Genomic DNA, 22,906 nt, shown 5'->3' on the forward strand with positions numbered 1-22,906 from the left:
AAAATGAGTAGTAATTAAAACACATACCTTAAATTAAATAAAAATTTATATTTGTTTAATTATTTAAAAAATTGAGTAGGAGGTATCTAAATAAAGTAATTTATTATTGTTTAAATAGTTTTAATATAGGTACCTATGTCAAAAAATAGTTGTGTAGGTATGTACATTATATTTCAAAAGCAACCTATCAAATTTAATATAACTTATAGTTTTACCTAGAGAATGTTACCATTGTTTTAACATTTTTTTTTTATTTATGTTTTTATTAATATTTTTTAAAAATATTTTTGAGCTCAATTCACAAAAGAATTAATTAGTTTTTTTTGTACCTATATATTATATTAATATACAAATTTTTGACGCTTGAATTTTAATTAAAATATATAGCTAACTACGTTAACCTTTACTATTATTTATTTATTACATAAATCAGTATCGTATACAATCCAAAAGATTAAATATCACTAACATTATTATAATATGAGAAGGTTTAAATCAATTAATTTGATTTTAAATTATAAGAATAAAAACTTAACAATGTCTTTTAAGACCAACGTGGCAATGTTGCAATATTTCAAAAACTTTAGAGTGTATTTGGGTTCAAAAATAAGTGATAAAAAATATTATACGTTTTCCAAAAACCAAGTTTAAATTAATATTTTATACTCGTTAGGTACCACAGGATAATAAATATTTATAAAATGTTATACTGACGGTCTCGTACGAAGGATATTAAACAACACTAGAAAAAACTATAAAACAATCGAGAAATAGATTTATTACCATTCATATACGCTACAACCGATAATTATGATTATGATATATAATATTGAAATATATCAGATTTATTCGAATTTTTACTACCATTTAAGAAGGTTGATCGTATTTTTATTAAACGGTCATTAATATATTTAGGATAGTTCTTGCGTATTGTATGGTATTCCAAATCATACAAAGACTGGTATGTATAAGTGTATAACCTTGTAAAGTAAAACGTCCTTCCATGCATCGTTACATAATATTATCTGTTGAGCTCTTTTCATAAACATAAATTAATAATGTAGGTACCTATACATAAATATTTATTTTATTATAATTTATAATATTATATAGAATCAATTCTGTGGACGGATGTTATATAAAGGTACATAATACAAACAGGAGTGTGTCGATTTAAATTTAATTTTGTTCGCTGGAAGAACCGTGGTGTACAAATGTACAATATTACGAATTTAATATAATATTGGTAATGTGTAAGTTTCTAACGACTGTATGAAATTTGTAAATTATTATAATTTTTTTTTTCAAATTTTCTATTTAGAAATTTGGAAAATATAGACAACTACATTTTGGAAAGTGTCCTGGCAATAAATGAAATATTTAAATTTACTTATAGTGCAATATTTAATGACCTATACATTTTATTGATGAATAACGCTTTATAACGTTCAACATTATAATAAATCTTCATTATTTTTACTTAAGTTTATTACAAAGGTAGATAATATGTACCTAAATTAAAATAAATATTACAACTAACGATTAACCTTGAGGGATTTGATTTTTAGGAATTGAAAATTCTCTTACAAATAACCACAAGCACACGTCAACAAAATCTCAGCCCGTTCGACTGGCTAGTATCGTATTTTTAGAATGCACTAGTACATCACTATTTAATATTTTCATAGTATCTATTTGTTATAATAAAAATAACGTATTATGATATGAAGGGATAAAATCGTTTATTTTTTAAATTATTAAAAAATATGTATATACATACGCGTTTCTAACATTATAATAATATTACAATCTTCATTGCATAATTATTACAATAAGCTAATTTGATAAATTATGGGAATGCATTATAATTATTATTTTCTGGTATTTTTTAGGTATCCATATGTGTTTGGAGAGATGTTTTGCATAATCAGAGGGTTTGCAGCGGAGACGTCGACGAATGCTACTGTTTTGACGATTACAGCGTTTACCATTGAAAGATATGTTGCAATTTGTCATCCGTTTATATCACACACAGAATCCAGTCTGCCGAGAGCATTTAAATACATATTAATCATTTGGGTCATAGCGTTGACACTTGCTTTTCCTCAGGTAAATGTTTCAACAAGCTTAGAAATTAAATAGTAATAACTCCCATATTATATAAGCGATTTTAACTTAAATTAAATATTTATCGATGCCAATAATAATTCGTAAAGCACAAAAATATTCCAAAAAATTAATCGGTCAAAAAAATTACTGGTTTACACATTGGTTTCATTGCACAAAAAAAAATGAAAAAACTAAATTATCATAAACAATTACCTACATATTTAATAGGTACAAAGGTACATACATCATATTCGTATAAAATTACACTTTTTACTGAATAATTGTTGTATCTAGAGCACAGGTAGCCAGTAAGTAGAACTGCTAGATTAATAAGTATATTTTCGTACATAGTATTATATATTTAATATTTATATAATATAGGTTTATGCATTTTACAAAAATATTTCAAGTAGTTACATATTTAATTCAAAAATTGTTTTCGGGAGTTCTATACCATCTAAGTTTTTTCATACCTATAGGTAATAATTATATTCAGAAGTAGGTAGTAATATTATAAGTTTGGGATTTTAGTATAATATTGGTATATAATAATAAACAATATAATTTAGGTAATAAGTCTGGTGTAATGAGAATATACGAAAATAATACAAATATTATCTTACTAAAAATAATCATTTGTATATTTTGTTCACTGTAACCTTGGCATAAAAAAGGTTTAACACATAACACATAATTTTTATATGTAGGTACCTATAATATAATATTAATTTTAGAAGTTGGTTAGAACATAACACATAATCCATTTTCGAGGCAATGGCTTACTACTTTCAGTGATAAAAAACAAATAATAATAATAAACACATTCGCACAAGTTATATTATGTGGACCGTTATAATAAAGTGTATTTCATTCGAAGAGTAAATTTCTTATTTTACAATAAAAGCTCCAAGGCTTATACCCAAACGCTTGAGCAGACTTAATGCTACATTTCATGTAAAACTTCTTTTTGTCGGTGTTCTTACTGATCTTATAATATTGCATTGTTTTGCCATGGGCAATTGAAAGTTTGGTGGCCATTGGTTTCAAATGAAATACGAAGGTGTACAACGTTTCCGATTTGTCGAGTTTGTTTTGTTGCTAAATCAAAAGACATTTAAAGATATTTACGCATTATACCTATTCACAAACGTTAATATTAAATCACTACGTGCAAATTGAACAACGACAATAACCCGGTTGGAAGTTGGAATTTTTTACCGATATTATATTATTCTTTATTGACATGGATGGAGAGGAGAGGAGAGGAGAAAAGTAATGAACCGTAATTTTATAAAATTATGCGAACATAATGTATACGGCTTCCAAGGATTGCCGCCTTTAACTGCATCAGGACTCATGACCAGATCTAGGATGGTGAAACTGGAGACTCGTCCCTGGGCATAAATTGTATACATTTAAGTATTTTCTCTTATAGCGTATACATTAGCGACAGATTCACTAACTAAAAACAAAGTATGTTTTATCATTTTCATCATCAAAAAAAAGCAAAAACGAGTTTCACATAAATTTTAACTTAAAATACTTGATCAAAACAACATTTTCTTCATTTTCTACAGAAATAAAAAGGAACTTTATGTCTGGTCAATATTATATAACTATATAATAAAACGTGCACTACATTTTCAGATATTAATCTATACCAATTTTATTAGCTAAAACTACTAAAAATTCAACAATTTTTTGAAATCACTAAAGTTGCCCAACAATTGTGACGATCTACGATTATTTAAATACTTTTGTAAAAAGAATCTGTTTAATTTATAAGATACTTTTTAATATTATAATATCAAGTGCACTATTTTATTATATTTTACTGTATAATAAATAGGTTTTTTTTCTACACTTTAAATATTAATATTATTTAATAGCAATATTTTTTATAATAACCAGTAATTATATTAAGTACCTATCTTTAAAATATACAGTTGAGTCTTGATAACTTGAATTTTTTCTCACCCCTTGGAGTGTTTTTAAGTTATGTTTGAGGTACATAAGTCGAATTTATTTGTATTTCCTCGAGATACGAGTTATTAAGACTCGCAATTATTATAAATTCAAAATATAAATTAATTAAATATTTATAAATACTAATCGAATGAATACCACACGAATATTTGTGTACATCCTGCTAATGAAAAAGTTTATGTTGTTAGAATATATGTATATACCTATTATAGGTATGAAAATATGAAATGTATCTGTGGACTGTGAACGGAGTAATCTCCCTTTTTAAGGGGTATCTAATTTTATGATGAAATAAGTTACATTTTGCAGTTAACTCAATGAAAATGGGTGAATTTTAGTACAATCACCGGTTGTTAAGATCCAGGCCCTGTCCAGACCTTTTTGGATCATTGTTATTTTTTGAAGTTGTCTTTACTGTATTTGTCGATGTTGTTGTTTGATCAACGTTGGCAAACATTGACAGTTCGATATATGAGTTATCTAAATACATAGCTGACGACAGATAGAATACCATAACGTAATAGAATATCGTAAACACGACAAAAAAATAATCAAAATCTATAAAATTCATCTTCCGTTTTTGGTAGATATAATGAATAACGACATCATGGTTGTAGAAATCCGTGTACTTGCCAAAATGCAAGTAAATATATTCTTTCGGTTTTCATTTTTTTTTTATTTTATCATATTAATATAACATCGTAATATCCATAAATTCTTGCACACGACTTAAAATTATCTAGATTTATTCACTTTATTTTTGATCACATAATATAGTAACCACTAGACCATAACGAGCTGTTGAAATTATCAGCATAATTTGTGATTCGTCCTGTGCATATTTTTCTCTGTTCAACGAATCTGTGCCAGTGGTCGCACTTTACTAATCGAGATGTAACCGTAGTCACGGACGTGTCAAAAAAATTACTTTCCTGACGTTTTTCTTTTTGCCCTAATTTTGTTTAATTTAGATGTCTCGAAATAAATTTGTTTTTACTTATTTGAACAGATAAAGTTCTTATTACAACAAAAGTACGCGACGCAGAATTTTAGAACTCGATAAACATTCATAATATTATTATACACTTCATTACCACATATTATACTTCATTCGATTTAATAACATTTGTATTGTATGGCCATAATATTTTATCATCACAAGACAAAATTACGTTTTAAATCGTTAAATAGGAAACTGACATAAACTTTGAAAACAATAAAGTTATTTATAATATTCTCTATTTATCATCACAAAAAAACAATAAAATTATTGAAATTATAATATTTTACCTATTGAATTTAAACATTTCTCAAAGTATTATTTGCCATGAAAACGATGTCAGTTTTCATCACAGAAGTTGGTTAAGTGTTTCAGTTTCACCGTGTATGTTTTATTTAATATAATAAAATAAATATTATTAGTTTGTATAACTAAAAAACTGCTAATAGATTATTTCACATAATTTGTACATCTCACAATTTTCCGATATATTATACATGTATTTAAAAAATAAATTGAATATCGATAATATGTCAATGATTTGACAGTTATAAATTGTTTCTTTAAATATTTAAGAAAAATGAAATGTTTTTTTCAATCAATTCCGTTCAAAATGTTTATTATGCCAAACTGTATCTATTTAGAACAAAAACTATTCAATATAATAATTGATATGTCTATTATTTCAATGGGTTGAACAAAAATAATGAAAATAAAATATGACAGTTGTTTAGTTTTGTTTATAGTAGTTAAAATAAAAGTCTGAATTAACCAACATAAAGAAGCAATGCTCTGTATTTTATGGTAAACTGTTCTCGGTTTATTTAACGTTTTAGAACCAAAACTATCTGCTTTTTCTAAATGCGGTTCACATTTAGAACCATAAATTACAGCGATGGTCTCAACTTTGTTCCTAATTTTATCAAGAGAATCTGATTGTTTCATTAAGACGAGGCATGAACCTTTTAAAACTTTAACAGTTTATGCACTGAAACAATAATGTTTCCAGACTTATCATTTCACTATACGATGAAAAATCTCCTTCGAGCAGTGACACCAAATCGAAACCTTGTGCATTTCCACGTACAGGGTTTTGTATTCGACATGTTCGACCTAATGCTATTACATTATAATAGCCTTAAAGTCAATATAATAATATGCAAGCAAATCACAGTTGAATATGTATTGATGTTAATTTTAACGATGCCAAAAGTTAGATAGCAGCGATCTTATAGCCTTTGAAGTGACACCAGATTTCGACCTGCGAATTATTTTGTAAGGGTCGTTTACATATGTAGATAATAATTTCGAACCTTTTTGTATGGAAACATATACCTACTTACATTATACATATATGTATATTATATTTTTAAACACCAGCCAATACAGTGATCTATTTTAAATGTATTCAAACTTAATTTGCATTTTAATTCCACGTTATTGTATAAAATAATATACTTACTAATGAGTAGGTATATTTTACTCGTGTAGGTCAGCTTAAGTTAACTCGATTTGTAAAATGCCCCTTGAAAGTGTAAATATTATATTGAATCACATATTATAGGTACACTGAATTTGGGAAAGTCTGAACTACTATATTAGAGTAGGTACCTGCTATGTTACGTCTGTGTAATAGAATCGACCACATCATTGCCGTACATTATAATATAATATCATAATATAAAATATTATGTATATATTATTAAACATGAATTTAATATATAATTGTTATAAACAATATAAACATTGGAGCCCATAAAATTATGAAATTTTCCTCTCTCGCCTCAGTATTTACCTACTATGTAAATTACGTGCACATTGTATTTCAAACCATTACTACTATCCGTAGAAAACCAAAACACTTAGTTTATATTCCGACACTCAAATCTACTAGGTGAGCACAATTTTCGTCTGATTAAGTAATAATTATAGCTCTCTCTACCAAAGTTTGTAATTATTATTATCGGCTGACCATAGTATTCTAACTTTTGTTTTAGTGTCTTGAAATTTAATTTTCGTATTCGCCAAATCCTTTGAGTGAGCATAAAATTGTTTAAATAAATTTCATTCAACAAATATAAATAAAATCACGGGGAATAGTAATAGTAATATAAAAGTTTAACCTTAAATAAAAATGATACCTTAATGATTTACGACATGGTTTTTGTTTAAATAATCACTTCCCTATTTAGAATTGTTTTAAACAATTTAAATGTCGATTACATTTTAAAAATAATGTAGATATATAATAATATACATAACATGTCTACTAAAATATTATGTCCCTTTTAAAGATTCTGAGACTTATAAAAATAAAAGAATTAAAATATATTATACTCGTTTATACCTTCACGCATGATTTTAATCATATTAAAGGTACCTTAAAATTATTATGATCATCATAATGATATATCCTTAACACACTTATAAATAATGACTTCCAGACATTTTGTTCATTCGTAACATTATTAAAATAATCCTCTTCATAATATTATAAAATGAATGATTTTGTTATAAACTGTTCCGTATTTTAAACTTAAAAGTTTAACCATTATAGTTGGTTCATTTATTTCTCGACATTAACCGACAATACCTACATAGATTATAATGAGTTTGATAAAAAACAAACATTTATACAAAGATAAAAGAAATATGAATTGCACATTTGTACCTACTGTTGTAAATGCCCTGTGCTTATAAAGATTACCTGAATAAACATTTAAGCCTACTATTATAGTAAAGTACAATTTCTTTAAGTTGATTTCCATTACCTTTAAGTTTGTGCGACTATTGTTGAAATATTTTTATTCATTTTTTGCTGTACTACGTCTTGTCTAGTATGTCACATCAAAAATACAAAAAATACCAAGGGATGCGTCGACACGTTTGCTCAGAAATATCCATCACTGTTCAAAGTTACTTGACTTGTTTCACGTGGCTCTTTATGGCAGATAAGTTTTCAACAAACTTTTCTTTGTTGCTATATCCAATTATTCAAGCGGAAAAAATATATTAGTTTACTGATGGTTTTTCGTTATCCTTAAAAGTAATAGATCATATTATACGTCATACGTGTGCCATACAACAAATATTGTTTCCGTAAACTTTTTTTCAATACTCTAAATCAAATTATTTAAAGTAAAACAATCAACTTAGAGATACTTGGATTATATTTTCAACGTGCAGACTTATCTTTTTTTTTCAGCCAAAAGTATAGTTGACCGGTCAGTTTTAAACTATTATATTTTATTCATTTTCCAGTGGTGGGATTAAATCTGAACGACCACTTGACACACTTGATACACTCTGCCACACTGACCCAGCCACGAGCGAGTGGACGACGGCTTAGCTATGATGGCAAACGTTACCCCCAACCGAGTATTGACGTACGATACAAAGCAAATACATAATATATTACGTATTTAAATATTGGATGTAGATAATAATAAAATGATCGGACATTCGGACGGACACATTATAATATCACGGCGTATATAACGCGTGTAGCATATTCTGTTCGTGCGGGGAGTAAAGTCCTGTATTTTAAATATTATTATCATTTTTTTTTTTTTGTCACATTATTAATTTATTTATACAATCTGTAAATTTATTTTTTTTACAATAAGTACAAGCGCTGAGGGAGTTGATGGGTTGGAGGGTTTGTGTTTCAAGCGCCTGCTGGGATCACCAGGGATGTTCAACTATCAAATATTTAAAAATTATAATTTAGTAAAATAAGCATCGAAAAATAAGAAATATTCTGCGTTCTTATAGCTGTTGTCTTGCTGAGAGAAAGCTTTGAAGCACACTGTACACGACATTTTCTATCCATGTGGTGCGACTAATAAGTGATAACTAGACTTCCAAATTCACATCATAATAATATGGAAGAATAATGTATACAGATGCCATTCATACAACTGATATTATTATCATTTGTTCTACGTTAAATGAAAAAAATTTAAAAGCATTTTTCAGTTTGCGTTAGCCATCATTCGGTTTTATGTTATTTCATTCCGGTAAAATACAAACAGAGTAATGGACATGGTCAGACAACTTCACAGTCCGGAGCATTATACCGGTCAACACCCTCGTAATTATTTGAAAAGTATATATATTATTATATGTATATTGTGTATTTCAAAATTACGGTACTCGAAAATTGAATCTGTAATCGTTTTTATGTTATTTAATATAAGGTTTTTCATTTTTCCGGGATATGTTTTTGAGTGGAGCATTTAGTATATTAAATTATGTGTAGGTATACGAGTAAAATATAATCAGTGCATATGGTTTTAGTTGATATCTATTCATTTAAAATGAAATATTTATCAAACCTAACACTATTATAAAATAGTAAATATTAGCATTTATGTTATAGCGTTATAATATTACATATATGTAAATTGTTGATAAAAATTCCATACGGTTAGTATACATATTTCTATGACTTTTTATAGTAAAATAAACGTATTATAATTTTTAATTTATAACAATAATCACTATACAGTCACTGCAACCACTGGAAAATTCTGTATTTATTTTTCATCTATATTATACAACCTAATAATTCAACGATGAAAAATCCTGATGCTTTTTAATTCGGTTAGTACCATTGGTGCGTTCAATATTATTATTAAAATTGTATTTTGTTTATCTGAAGTAAAATACTAGAATAATCTAAAAATGACAGTGTAATGAAATCTCTAATGATAGGATTTGAATTTTGAAACTGTCCAGACACTAACAATTTGTCTGGCTTCAATAGTTCATTGTGTGCGTCCCATAAACTATTTGATTACAATAATGAAATAAAATCATTGACAACATTACAGTTCGGATGTGCAATAATGAAATAATATACCTATACTATAGAAACAAAGTATATTTTTAGAGTGAACGCAGACTACACCCGTAATCTGAGGTTTGAAAAAGCAATCGAAATGTCTGATATAATATTATATTCTTGATTAAATTATGGATATAAAATATTATGTGGTATAATTTATATATGTATTATTAAAATATAGGTAAATACACGAAAATTTCTTTGGCTTTGATGTTTATTTCTGAAAATAATAGGAAAAAACTTCCATTGTATCTACAGATACAAATAATTTTTATATATTCTGCTCCCGATCGCAAACAATACTTATTGTAATACCATTATAAATTATAATAGACTGAAATGAAAAAACAATATTTATGGTTTGTTTTAGGTTTACTTTGTATACCTACTCGTACTATATTTATATACATATACATCGCCAACAAAACGGGTTTAAATTGCACTCTTGAGTCTGCGATAATGCCCCTTAAACAAGTCATGGCTATAGTATCGTATTTGTCTTGCCGAGATTTAACGGAAAACTTACTTACGTACATTTTTGGTGTGTGGGGGCGAGGAGTAACCCGGGATTTTCGTGGTTAACCGCACGCACAAAGAGATTTACAAAGTTCTGACAAACAAAAAAGGTTTAACTCGGGCGGAAACGAACTTCACTCGTGGTTGTGTGTTGCGGTGCCAACGTTGGAGGGGGGGGGGGCAGAGCTGTCGAGGGTGACAAATAAAAAATAAATTCACTGCCTAAGTAATCTTCTATTTTTTTCTTTCATCGCCAAACCTTCAGTGCACTGCGTCGTGTACGATAATAACCACGTGTCATATTGGTTTGTGCAGGCCATACAGATGGGACTCGTGTACGGTCGCGAACAGGACGGCACGATCATACCAGAGCTGTCCACGTGTGGGCTGGCCAACAAGCTGCCGTACTCGTTCGAACTGTCTTCGGTACTATTCTTCCTGGCTCCGTGGACCCTCATCGTCGTCCTGTACATACTCATTGGCCTCAAGCTGTACAAATCCAAGCGCGACTCGTCCAGGACAACGTGCTCGGCCCACTGCCGGCACACCGCATGCCTGAGCTCCACCAACACCAGAGCCACCGGGCGTGTAGTAAAAATGCTTGGTGAGTATCCCACAAATAGGTACATAAATATTATCTATTTGTTTATATACATTTTATACCACATTTCCAAAAAGAGAAAACATTTAAGTATCCTGTGGTTGATGCAAAATGTTTGCATATTATTTATAAATTATAAAATTGTAGGTACCGGACTTAGCGTTATATTATATAGATATTTTAAGTTTTATCAAGCAACGGACTCATTCAAAGAAATAAGTTCGCGTCACCATAAGACACACCTATTTAATGCTTTGAAATATCGAATACAATAATATAGTAGTTTGGAATTTAAATATATAAATTTGAATGAATGAATAATTACAGGATAAAACGAGGTTGATCATACGTTTATATGTTTAACATTTGTTAACGCCTAATAATAATCGCCATTTGTCACGCACAGCATGCACGCCAAATGTGTTTCCATTAAGTCTTAGCGAACTATTTCGGTATATATTTTATGGTATAGAAAAACTAAAATTAAATTATAAATATTTTAGTTTAGTTGAAATTCGAAATTTGGATTTATTCTCGTTTGGTGAATAGTATATTGACGGAAAAGCGAAGTCTTGGGACAATATGAGCTGAAAACGTAGCGCAATAATTAAAATGACTAATCGCATGTGAAAGTTAGAAATGACAGTTATCTCTGTTTTAAGCCTACCTAACAGGGCCGCCTTTTATTAAAAAAGTATAGTTATAAAGTATAGTTTATAAAGAAAGCGTTTTCAATGATAGCTATTGGTACACGTCTTTCTGAGAATTGTATATTGCTATAAAGTACAAATGTTCGTCGACATTTATTGGGAGTTAAGATCAAAAAAAGAAATGTACGAAATATACATTATGTCGACAAAAACACATTTAATGGGTATTTTGAACTCAACATTTGTTTCTGTTCTTTTTTTAATTTTAAAGCGTAAGACATGACATTGTCAACATAAAATGGTATTGAAAGACGTGAAATAAAACCATTATTGCGAATTTAAAGGATGCCAAATCTCAATTTGCTTCATTTAAGTTCCAAAATTAAACGGTTACAAGAATACCTAAAGTTTTCACATATATATATATAATATATAATTTATTTATATTTTCTCAAAGTTCAACAGGTACTTCCTTTATAATACCATATAATTAGATACCACATACAAATTAAATCATGTCGATAAATACAATTTTTCTATTTGCAATTTTTATTATTATAATGCACTGTAAAATTAAAAACAAAAAAATTTTGATAATTACAATACTTCATTTTTCAACCATATATATTATATTATTTTGTATGCATGTATTATTAGATAGATCTTATGGATAAATCATATATGATATTCTCCTGGGTCATAAATTAAAAAAAATCACAGCACTATAAAATTTGAATAGCTGAACTATTTAAAAATGTATTTTATGAGCATAGTAATTTTCTAAATATATTTTTATATAATTTGTAGCTTTGAGCATCCAGAATTTATATTTTATAACGAGGATACTCGTTCAATATCAATGGTAACTATATTCAACAGATGTTAAAAATCATTATTCATTAAAACAATTTATTAATTATGTATCCATAACTTAAAAAAATTCCAATAATTTGAAAGGTGCATAAAATTGTTTTTTTAATGCTAAACTTCCCTAAATTATAATTAATATTTTTACCACTAGTCACCAGTTGCTAACCTATTCCAAGATGAGCGAAGAGATACGACTACCCGATAAGTACTTAGGCTGTACTATTCTGATTTTTTTTCAATATTAATATATATACGTGAAAAAATGTCCAAATTTTAATTATTTTATTCATGATACACATATTCAATTTTATAACAAATATATATAATCAAACAATTTATTTGTACTTCACAGAAATAACGAAAACTATTATCTTCATTGCTGAACATAGTTATTATTATGCAGAAGTATAAATATTCGTAAAGTTTTGTCATATATATGATGTACTATAATAGATAATATTTAATGGTACATGAATAATAAAAACCTTTTTAAACACGGGTTATATTTAAAACTATATATGAAGTTAAGAAAAACCATTTTAAAAACATAAAGAATGATTTTCTTTCGTCACACGTTTTAGGAAACGCGCACACAGGTATGGCAACCGTACGCAATAATATATTAGATACGGGGCAGATAGGGTTTGAGCGGCGTTTTTAAAATCGGGCGAAATTCATTCCTAAGGAGAAAAAGATGAATTGAATATATAACTGATTCCAGGAATATTTTTACATTTTAAATATAAAAATTATAATAACAATAGCATTATATAGGTTTTCCTATGTTATGATTTAAAAAAAAAGACTAATTAAACCATTTAGTTCATTATTTATCATATTATATTTGTATGAAACCACGAATGAATACATTTTCCATAAATTGTCAATGTCAAAAATGTTATTACAACAAAATTACATCAGCTAAACTCATCGATTCCGCTAACTTCACCATTGATTACGAGGCTCGCGTGTTTTAAAACATTAGACTCGATATAACTGAAGAATTAAATCCTGTGATTAATATTATAACCTATTCATAATTTGTAAATATACCTGTGGATTTTATAAAACGCATATTTAGACTTATGGGAAACGTGCTATCATTCATACTCGATCAACCAGAAAAAAAATACATTTATTTTTAGAATCTGAACCAATTTCAACGTCTATTAAGGCTTATCACTCAGAGAATACACTTGTTATAGAGTCAAAAATGCAAGACGGATATCGTATTCTGTTAAATCACAGAAATCTATTACATCACTTAAAAGATTCAGAATTTTTTTTTTTTGTGATCATTGAAAGAAAATCTATTGTCATTAAACTGCTTGTTATACATCAAATAGATGAAATCGCTTCGTACTAAAAATAAAACATTGAGTTAAAAGAGACTACATTTGAAGTTATGAAAAACCATGTTAGAAACATTTAGTATGATTTCCCTTTGTCGCACGTTTTGGGATACGCGCGTGCAGGATGGTTGTACGTAATAATATATTGGATACATGGCAGATAGGGTTTTGGCGGCGGCGTTGGATCTGATAACCTATTTATGAATTGGTATATTATAAGTATCCAGCTCCAGATAGTAGATACCATTATATTTTTAGTTAGGTATCTTACTTACATTTTTTTCCTTAGTTCTTATTTTACAAACTATAGTTGAATAACTATTAGGTAAACTTACATGTAACATAACAGAAGTATACTTACTACGATATAAAGAGATTTAAAACTTATAAATTGATATTCCGTTTAAAGAACAACAATTATTTGAAATAAATTAATTTGTTATAAAAGTTCTTTATCAAAACAAATGTATATTTGTATATTTTTTCATATTAATTTTTGTCTTAATATTGACTACCTATTTCTAAAGCTCATCGAATTGACTTATAGCTTACAGGTGTACAGGTATTATAGATGGCCGATACTATTTTTCTTCAACCTTAGTTAGAAGGAAACACACACGTCATATATATGAAATCTTTACCTATAAATATAAGTTCATCTTACTTTCAATAAGTGAGTTTAATCTTATATATGATAGGTTACTAACATTAATTATTACTAATATTGTTATGGAATACTGACAACTCAATCAATGTTAAATACATTTAGTGGGTTTATTTTTTTAGTTTCCAGATATTTTTTATTATTCAAAAGTTATTAATTTTAGAGGTACACTTCTCAAAAGTTTCGAATAATTATAATTTTAAAATAACATGTTTTAATTTAATCGGGTAAACATTCAGCATTTTTTAATGTAGTCAAATGCTAACATTTTATCAAACAAAACTATAAGGTATTTTGTTGATTAATGTTTTTTAACTCGTTATACATTAGTATAATATTATGTGCCCTCGTTGCTCCCTCCATGTACTACAATAAAAATGTTGACCTGTAATAAATAAATAAAAATAAACTATGCACCTAACACAAAAAGTGTTAATAATTAAAAATTTCCGGAATGTAAAGACACCAAGTATATTACCATAAAAACTAAGCTTTCACAAGAAGATGATGGAAGCTGATCATGAATTCTAGTCAACATTAATTATTTGATCCTATAAGACATAGGTAATACTTTTATATACCTTTTAACACATAACACTTTCATAACCTGACTTATTTCAATTTATTTTACGGCATATATGATTTTATCAATTTATTATCTGGATCAATAATTATGTTTTGTGCAACAAGCTATCAAAATAAATCTATAGTTATATTGGTTCAACAATACAAACGTGGAAATTTAAATAATAGTACATCGTAAAATACCATTTCCACTCCATTCGCGTTCGTTCTGTTAGAATTTCCCTTCCATAATTATTTAATTTTTTTTTAGTAGGTTTATTCATTTAATCAAAAACAATTTTAAAAATAAATTTCGATATTAACTTATATTATCTGGACACGTGTGGTATAGGTACATACTAGAGATATTTACTTAATTTACTTTAAATAAATCAACAAATAGTTTTGAAATTCAAAAATTAATCAGATATAGTAATATTATTAGAAGCACATTTTTTAGAAGTGTGAAATTTGTGGAAGTCATTTCTAAGTAACTATGAGCGTGTGAAAAAGATTTTGATTAGGTTTTGAATATTAACTACAACTGAATTGGAGAAAAAAGCTGTCAAGAAAATATTTTACATAATTACTCAAGCGATGGGCGATTTTTAAACTATTTTTTCTCTGAAATACTTATTACATATTCCACACCTATTCAGGTAATCTATACGTTTCATATCAATATTATATTTATTTAATTTTTTTTTAATAAATTAAAACATTTTTTAAATACCTATATTAATACATTTTATATTATCGTGTTCATCATCTATTGAACCAAAACTGACCAAGTGAAATAAATATGAAGTTATAGGTACATAATATTGAAATAAAAAAATGTTCCCTTGAAGACTTTTTGGAGGACGCTGACGATACATAATGTATGGAAGTGTAGTGGCTGCGACGTGACGTGTGTGGTAGGCACTGTAGCGCATTGATAATTTCAAAAGTCCCCTTTTTCATCCATCCGTTATAATATGAATTTATCTGGACCGACTTGAGTTCAGCACGAGCTCTGACCTGGAGACCCAATGATAGGCATCACCATTCACCTCACTTTGTGTGCATATAATATGCTGAATAAAGAAAATAAGATTACAAATTAATATAAAGTCTAACGCCATGTTGAGATAGCTCTAAAATACTATGACGTTTGCATCTAATTCTCTATACATCTGTTAATGTTAGCAAAACCTCTTGACAGTCTTTCTACTACCTTGAACCCTCGTGAGGAACATATTGTATAAATTCATTTTTTATATTATTCTTAAACAGGGTTAGTTATATAATAATGCACTGTTCAGTGAAGTATTAACGTAAATAATTTAAAGGCATTTAATTGAAATAAATACAGCAAAGTTAAAAAACTCGAAAACTTTACCTGATGAATTATGAACTTTGTAATTCAAACTATTATATACAACTAAATATTCTGGTGAATAGGATATTTTAATAATTAAGCTCATTATTATGAGATAAAATAAATGTACCGGGTGTGTGGTGCGTTATTATAGTTAATTACTTCATTGGAATAAGGGAATAGGGGATGACAAGAAATCACTGACAGCGAGTCTTTGGTGGCTCGCACGACTTATAAATAGGCTTAGTGTTGCTGAGAAGTTATCTCTACTCTTAAAGATGAGATGTTTAGTACTATAATAATAGGAGCGTATAATTTTATTTATATAATATGTGTCTGGTGGGTGGTTGTGACTGGTTTATGTGATTTTATATTTTCTCTGACTGTGCTGTTTTTAATATTAACTATATTTTTATGCGGATTCAATATTATTCTTTGGTACTATCTTTTCAATGGGTGGTATTATAATAAATAACTGGTGTTTGGTTGTTTGACTTTGTCCTAATCACTAATTGGGGACAGTACAGGGATGTATAAATAAATATATTATAATTACTATTATTAATTTGTGTCATTGTCAACGTTCCGTTTGGAGATTTCATGTATAAGTAAATCATACAACTCTTGAGGATAGTTATAAATAAAATAACGTGTATTTATATAATAATGATAGATACTACATAATAACAGTTGAACAAATTGTTTTTATTTAAATTATTAAAATATAATATAAACAAAAAAAAACAAAAAAAAATCAGTACGGTGTCGAAATTCGTAGTTTGCTCTGTAGGTACTTTATAAAGATACATACTACACATCTCAATGTCACAAAGTTACGAAAATAAAAATATTTTATGTCATTACAATTTAGTATAGGTACCTACTATACTATATTGCTGTATACAATTATTGAAAAATGCTCGCCCAAAATTATTATTATTATAAATAATACCTATTATTTCATACTATTGTAATGTAAGCTTAGGTACTTAATTTTTGTAATAAATCATATTTGATTAATTTTTTCAATTTGCATATTATGGGCTTCAGTACGAAACATTACAATGTTGAAACTAGGAATTCTATATAATTGGGGAGGGTGTAATAGATCACTTTTGGTCCCATTCAATGTTAAACTTAACCACTGAAACAAAAAACGCTAATCACTAAATCTGAAACAAAACTTAAAAAATCAAAAATTTTAATGATTGATTATTATATTAACAAAAATAAATTTAATAAATAACAATAATAATACTTCGATTGGGATGAGAAATGGATCTTAATACTTAAAACCGGACCCTCCTCTTCAGTGAACAAGGCAATTTCAACACTGATTGATGCACTGGACCACGCTTCGGCGATGGAGAAACAGTATTTGTTATTACAAACAATGTTTGCTCGCGGAATGATGTTTAATACATTATAGTGTACCCCAAATGTAGGTTAATGAATAAAACATAATTTTGTCAACATGGCTATTCGAAGCTTTCCACGTTGGATTATCATATAAACACGTGAAAATAGAGCCATTTATTGCAGCTGCCAGCCACCTAGCATCGGCGAACGTGTTAAGCATCCCAACCCACCGTGCGTCAAGATCACATTTTTTGAGTTTATTTGTTGTTTATATCTCACCACTGTATCGTTAGAAAATTTCCATTTTTCGTAAAATGTTCACCCCAGGAGAATACATTTCTTCGAATAGATTTGTATCGTCGCAAAATCGCGTAAGCTATTGAAAACACATTTATGTGGACCACGCGCACTCAGCTGCAGCAGTCAGCGGAGTGAGATAAACAATATTTTTTATTTTTAGCGTTACGGGGTGATGGCAATTTAATTATATATATATATATATATTTACTCCACCATTATTTGTATTTAATTCAATTTTATAAACGTTAAAAAAAATGTATCCATTAAAAAAATAATGATTTGTGCGAATCATAAACTGTATCTGGTTATTATAAAAGTAAACGCACCTACCATATTAGTAAACATAATGTTGAATGCAATATCTAATCAACATTTGTAATGTAATATAAAATTAAAGTATTAAATTAAACAAATTAATAATTTCCGTTTTATACCTATGTATAGGGTTAGATTAGATGTAGTAGATACTGCACCAATGAACGAACACCTTACACCAAACACTAATAGTTAATTATAATAATTGAATCCTAAATAGTTTTTTAATAGTAATTTTTGGTAATTCAGGTCATAATGTTTTTTGTAATTATTGAATAATTCAGTGCAACAACATTGAAAATATTGTAAATTAAAAACAAGTTAACGTTAACCTAAGATTTTGAAAACAACTTTTAACAATATAAACATAGTTAGCTCACAAAGTTTTTTTTGTGAAGGTTATAGTCTTATAGGTCACACCAAACTTAAGAAACAATCAATCTAAATTGAAAATCCACTGTTCCGTGGTCTGAATCCATAATTACACCGAACAACTTACAATAATATTATCAACTTTTAGAGGTTTATGGAATTAATACTTTTTTTGTAACTCTACTCTATACAACATTTAAAGTTATTTTACTGAATGATAATCTTTTTAATCAATATTTTGTAGTTGGCATATTATAACAAAATTACCATTCTCTCTATCAACGTTTCTCGGTAACTAGACACTAGTAATAATTACGTATTTATTACTCAAACCAATGAATAATGATAAATATCTACCCAAGTGGCTGTCCGTACAGTTTATTAATTATTATAAGGGCAGGATGCTAAAAATTTGGTTTCGGGACGTTTGAAGTACCTATATTATGTATTATAAAATATAAAATAAATGTACATGAAGATACGAGGCATATATTATAAGGTGTAAACATTAACTAAGTTATTATAATATTTTTATAATAATATAATACGTGATTTTTAAAGAATTTATACGATAAATTGTATTTACTATTATTTTATCACTCGTACTATTTATAAGTTCTACATATTAATCTACATGGTGGTATATATATTTATATTATGTGGCGTATTTTCAACATTATTTAAAAACTTCAGACGGATTATCAAAGCAACTTCAACGTTAGCTTTTATTATTATTTATTACGTTATTGAATAAATATAATTTTAAATTACTATATCCCGTCAAAAGTCATGTGTGCCTATAATAATTTTGAATGTTTTTAGTTTGTCTAAACTTCAAATAAAAAACCTTATGCAGTCGATAGATGTAATATTTAATAAAATAAATAAGGTTGTTGGTTTCTTTGTAAAATTATAAGTTTGGGCATGGGTGAACCAGGTCGTTCGACGTACAAATAACAAGGGCTGCCGGGAATGTGTGTATACAAGACGTGTAAACATTGTCACAGTTGTGGAGATTCAGGCTGTATAATACTGTTTGCATGCTAGTTTTTAAAATGTCAGCACTGTTATGGGTTGGATTTATTCTTCTAAATGTTAGTTTTAATAATTATACTTTGCAGTTGTCGTGGTGGTGGCCTTTTTTGTCTGCTGGGCGCCGTTTCAAGCGCAAAGGCTGGTTGCCATCTACGGAGACGTTAATCACGAGGATCATTCGAGCACTTCGATAATCGATGCAAACGTCTATCAGGTGCTGAACTACGTATCGGGAATCTTGTACTACTTGTCGGCCACTATCAACCCACTTCTTTACAATCTCATGTCGTACAAATTCCGGACTGCTTTCAAAGTGAGTAGAGGTAAACCGACGGTGCGAAATAAACTAATAAATAAATAATGTTCGACGCTATGCAATTTTTAATAAAACAATTACACGGCTTCAGGACATTATACAATATAATACGTAACGAGATATTTCAAAATATATAATTTCAAACGGTCTTTGCGATGTCTAGCATATAGTGAACACATAGGAATTAGGTAGCGTGTTATCCGAAAGCAGTCGTTGACAAGCCTTTTAGACATTCAATGAATGGATTAGTAGTGTTGGCTCTCGACTCTTGATGCGGTGGGTATTATTATAATCATGTACACGTGTATATAGTTGAGTACACAACGACGATAATATCTATTTACATAGCAAGCTGTATACATATACATTTTGTGATTTATAATGTATTATATTATCATAAGTGTTTCAACGTTATTCAACAATTAGAAAATACTATACCAATATCGTTTCCGGAATATTATAAGTTCACTAGGTACGCTATTGATTGGAAACCTTAAAAGGAAAACGAATCGAAATGAAATACCTACTTGATAGTAAAATAATATATATATATTGTTCATTATTCGAATCATGATTTTCTCTATAATAGAACGGCAAAATGAGAAATAACCGTTGGCACCTTTATTGAATTTAGACTTTATACAATTAACGACAACCTAAGTCTTGTAATTCATTATACAAGTGTCAAGTTTAATAAATATACAGACGAACTTTGATCACAACAATTCTAATAGTGACGCCTTGATGGTGAAACGCAATTTCAGGTTGAACTGTAAAAGTGGAACTTCAAAATACGATTTTAATATACCTACTTTTTTTACTAAAATTATATTATATTATTTGAAATATTTGATTAAAAGTAAATAAGTTTCATGATCCAATAAGTGGCCTATACTGCATCGATGAACTATACGCATATATTATATACTATAGTTTTATTTTAAACTATAACGTATAGGTATACTGAATAATATTAGGTATAGTAAACTTGATTTCTCTATTGTGTTACTCCTATGCACAACGGTTGCATGGTTAGTAATTTGTAAATGTTATTTACGATACAATATAATGCAAGGTTGGTCAAGTTTGAGTACATAATGTTCCTGGATAGTGAATACAAGACTTATAAACCTAATCTACACAATATATATATTAATGCATGTTAAAAATACAATTGGAGACTGGGACGTAATATATATATGATAGTGAAAGCCAGGAACAAGTAATCAAAACATGAGTAGGATAAATGACAACATAATTAAAACTGGACAAATTAGTTTTATTCTATCTTATTGAATTTCACAGAATATACTGAAATGTTGTTTTCTAAAATAGGACTTCCAGTTGCACCGTTTGAAGCTTTCTATAAAAGGATACTATAGTTCACAGTGAATTTTCAGTTTTTTCAAATGTAGATTGTACTTCACAACATTTTACCAACATTTTACTTGTTTCTAGTCGTTCGATGATATTGGAAAAGGAAACGTATATTCGATTAGGTATTTTGAAAACTTTTGTTGATACTAATAGGTAACTTGAATACAAAGTAAAATCCATCATGTCAAGGCACAGAAATTTAAACATTTTTATTTGGATATCTATACCAATTAACTCAGACGATCAACGAGCTCCACTTTATATTTTGTTACACGGTAGTTAAATACCAAAATAATCTTATCATCAATATTTTGTATTTATTGGTAGTAAATATTATTAAATGTTTAGCTGACGAATGACGATAGTATTAAAATTACTTTAGGTGTATGACTAGGTACATTTAAATTTTATACACCGATATTTTGTTTGATGATCCGCCTGTTTGATGCATTAAGTAATTTTATAATGTAAATAATTGTATTATTTGATAACATGTTTATTTGGCTAAACAAAATTATAAGTAAATAAACTTTAGCAAATACTTTTAACCTTGAAAGTTGAAACACGTAGTAAACTTGTAAGTATTAAAACATTTAAACTTACGTGCGCCGATAATTAATGAATTTATAATTTTATTTAATAATTATACATTTAAGCAACCAAGCAATATTTCAGGTGCAGACAAATCTTGTTAATTAATTAATATGCTTTAATAACTATAAATAAATTATATCTAATTCAATTAATGTTTATTTTAAAGTGATACACAAATGTTTATCTACCTGTTGACATTTTTTAATTAATTATTTGCCAGGAAACTTGGAGATCTTGCAAAGGGGCCAGTGGGATAAGTCCAGATCACGGCATGCCCACCTTGGACTACAAATGGCAGAGACACCACAGCCATAGCAGAAGCTTCAGCAGTAGTCATTTTGACGAGGTAAAGCAGCTATTTATTAACTGTACTATCGTTGAGGGTTAAAATGCTTATATTTATTTTTTGAACAGTATAATGTAAATTTTTTTTTAACCTAAGAATATCGTAACACATGAACCTAACTTTTAAAAAAATCTTCATTTCAGTGTTTTATATCAATATATTATTATTACAATAAAAATTAATTGTATCACCTGTTTCAGATTGTCTACATAACACATACATTACACAATCATTTAATAGTCGCTAAATACTTACATTAATCTAGTTTTCATTAGCTTTCAAAGTAGAAATCAAATCACGATATTTTAATAGTTCAATCCTATTTGTACATACCCATGTTATATACATAAAAATATATATATATATATATA

At 28.1% G+C, this 22,906-nt stretch overlaps 1 protein-coding gene across 5 annotated transcripts in view; it reads left to right on the plus strand.

Annotated features, from left to right (window-relative positions):
- Nucleotides 1–22,906, plus strand: part of LOC132942740 (pyrokinin-1 receptor-like) — a 57,235-nt gene that overhangs the window by 31,970 nt on the left and 2,359 nt on the right. For 4 of the 5 annotated variants that reach the window (XM_061011372.1, XM_061011370.1, XM_061011374.1 and 1 more), the window contains 4 exons: nucleotides 1,893–2,109; nucleotides 10,776–11,064; nucleotides 19,989–20,215; nucleotides 22,410–22,535. In XM_061011372.1, coding sequence (XP_060867355.1) covers nucleotides 1,893–2,109; nucleotides 10,776–11,064; nucleotides 19,989–20,215; nucleotides 22,410–22,535 — 859 coding nt within the window. Of the gene's footprint in view, nucleotides 1–1,892; nucleotides 2,110–10,775; nucleotides 11,065–19,988; nucleotides 20,226–22,409; nucleotides 22,536–22,906 lie in introns of all 5 variants that reach the window. The other variant, XM_061011375.1, reaches the window with a different exon arrangement.

Source organism: Metopolophium dirhodum, chromosome 4, assembly GCF_019925205.1.
Source record: "Metopolophium dirhodum isolate CAU chromosome 4, ASM1992520v1, whole genome shotgun sequence".
Lineage (NCBI taxonomy): Eukaryota > Metazoa > Arthropoda > Insecta > Hemiptera > Aphididae > Metopolophium > Metopolophium dirhodum.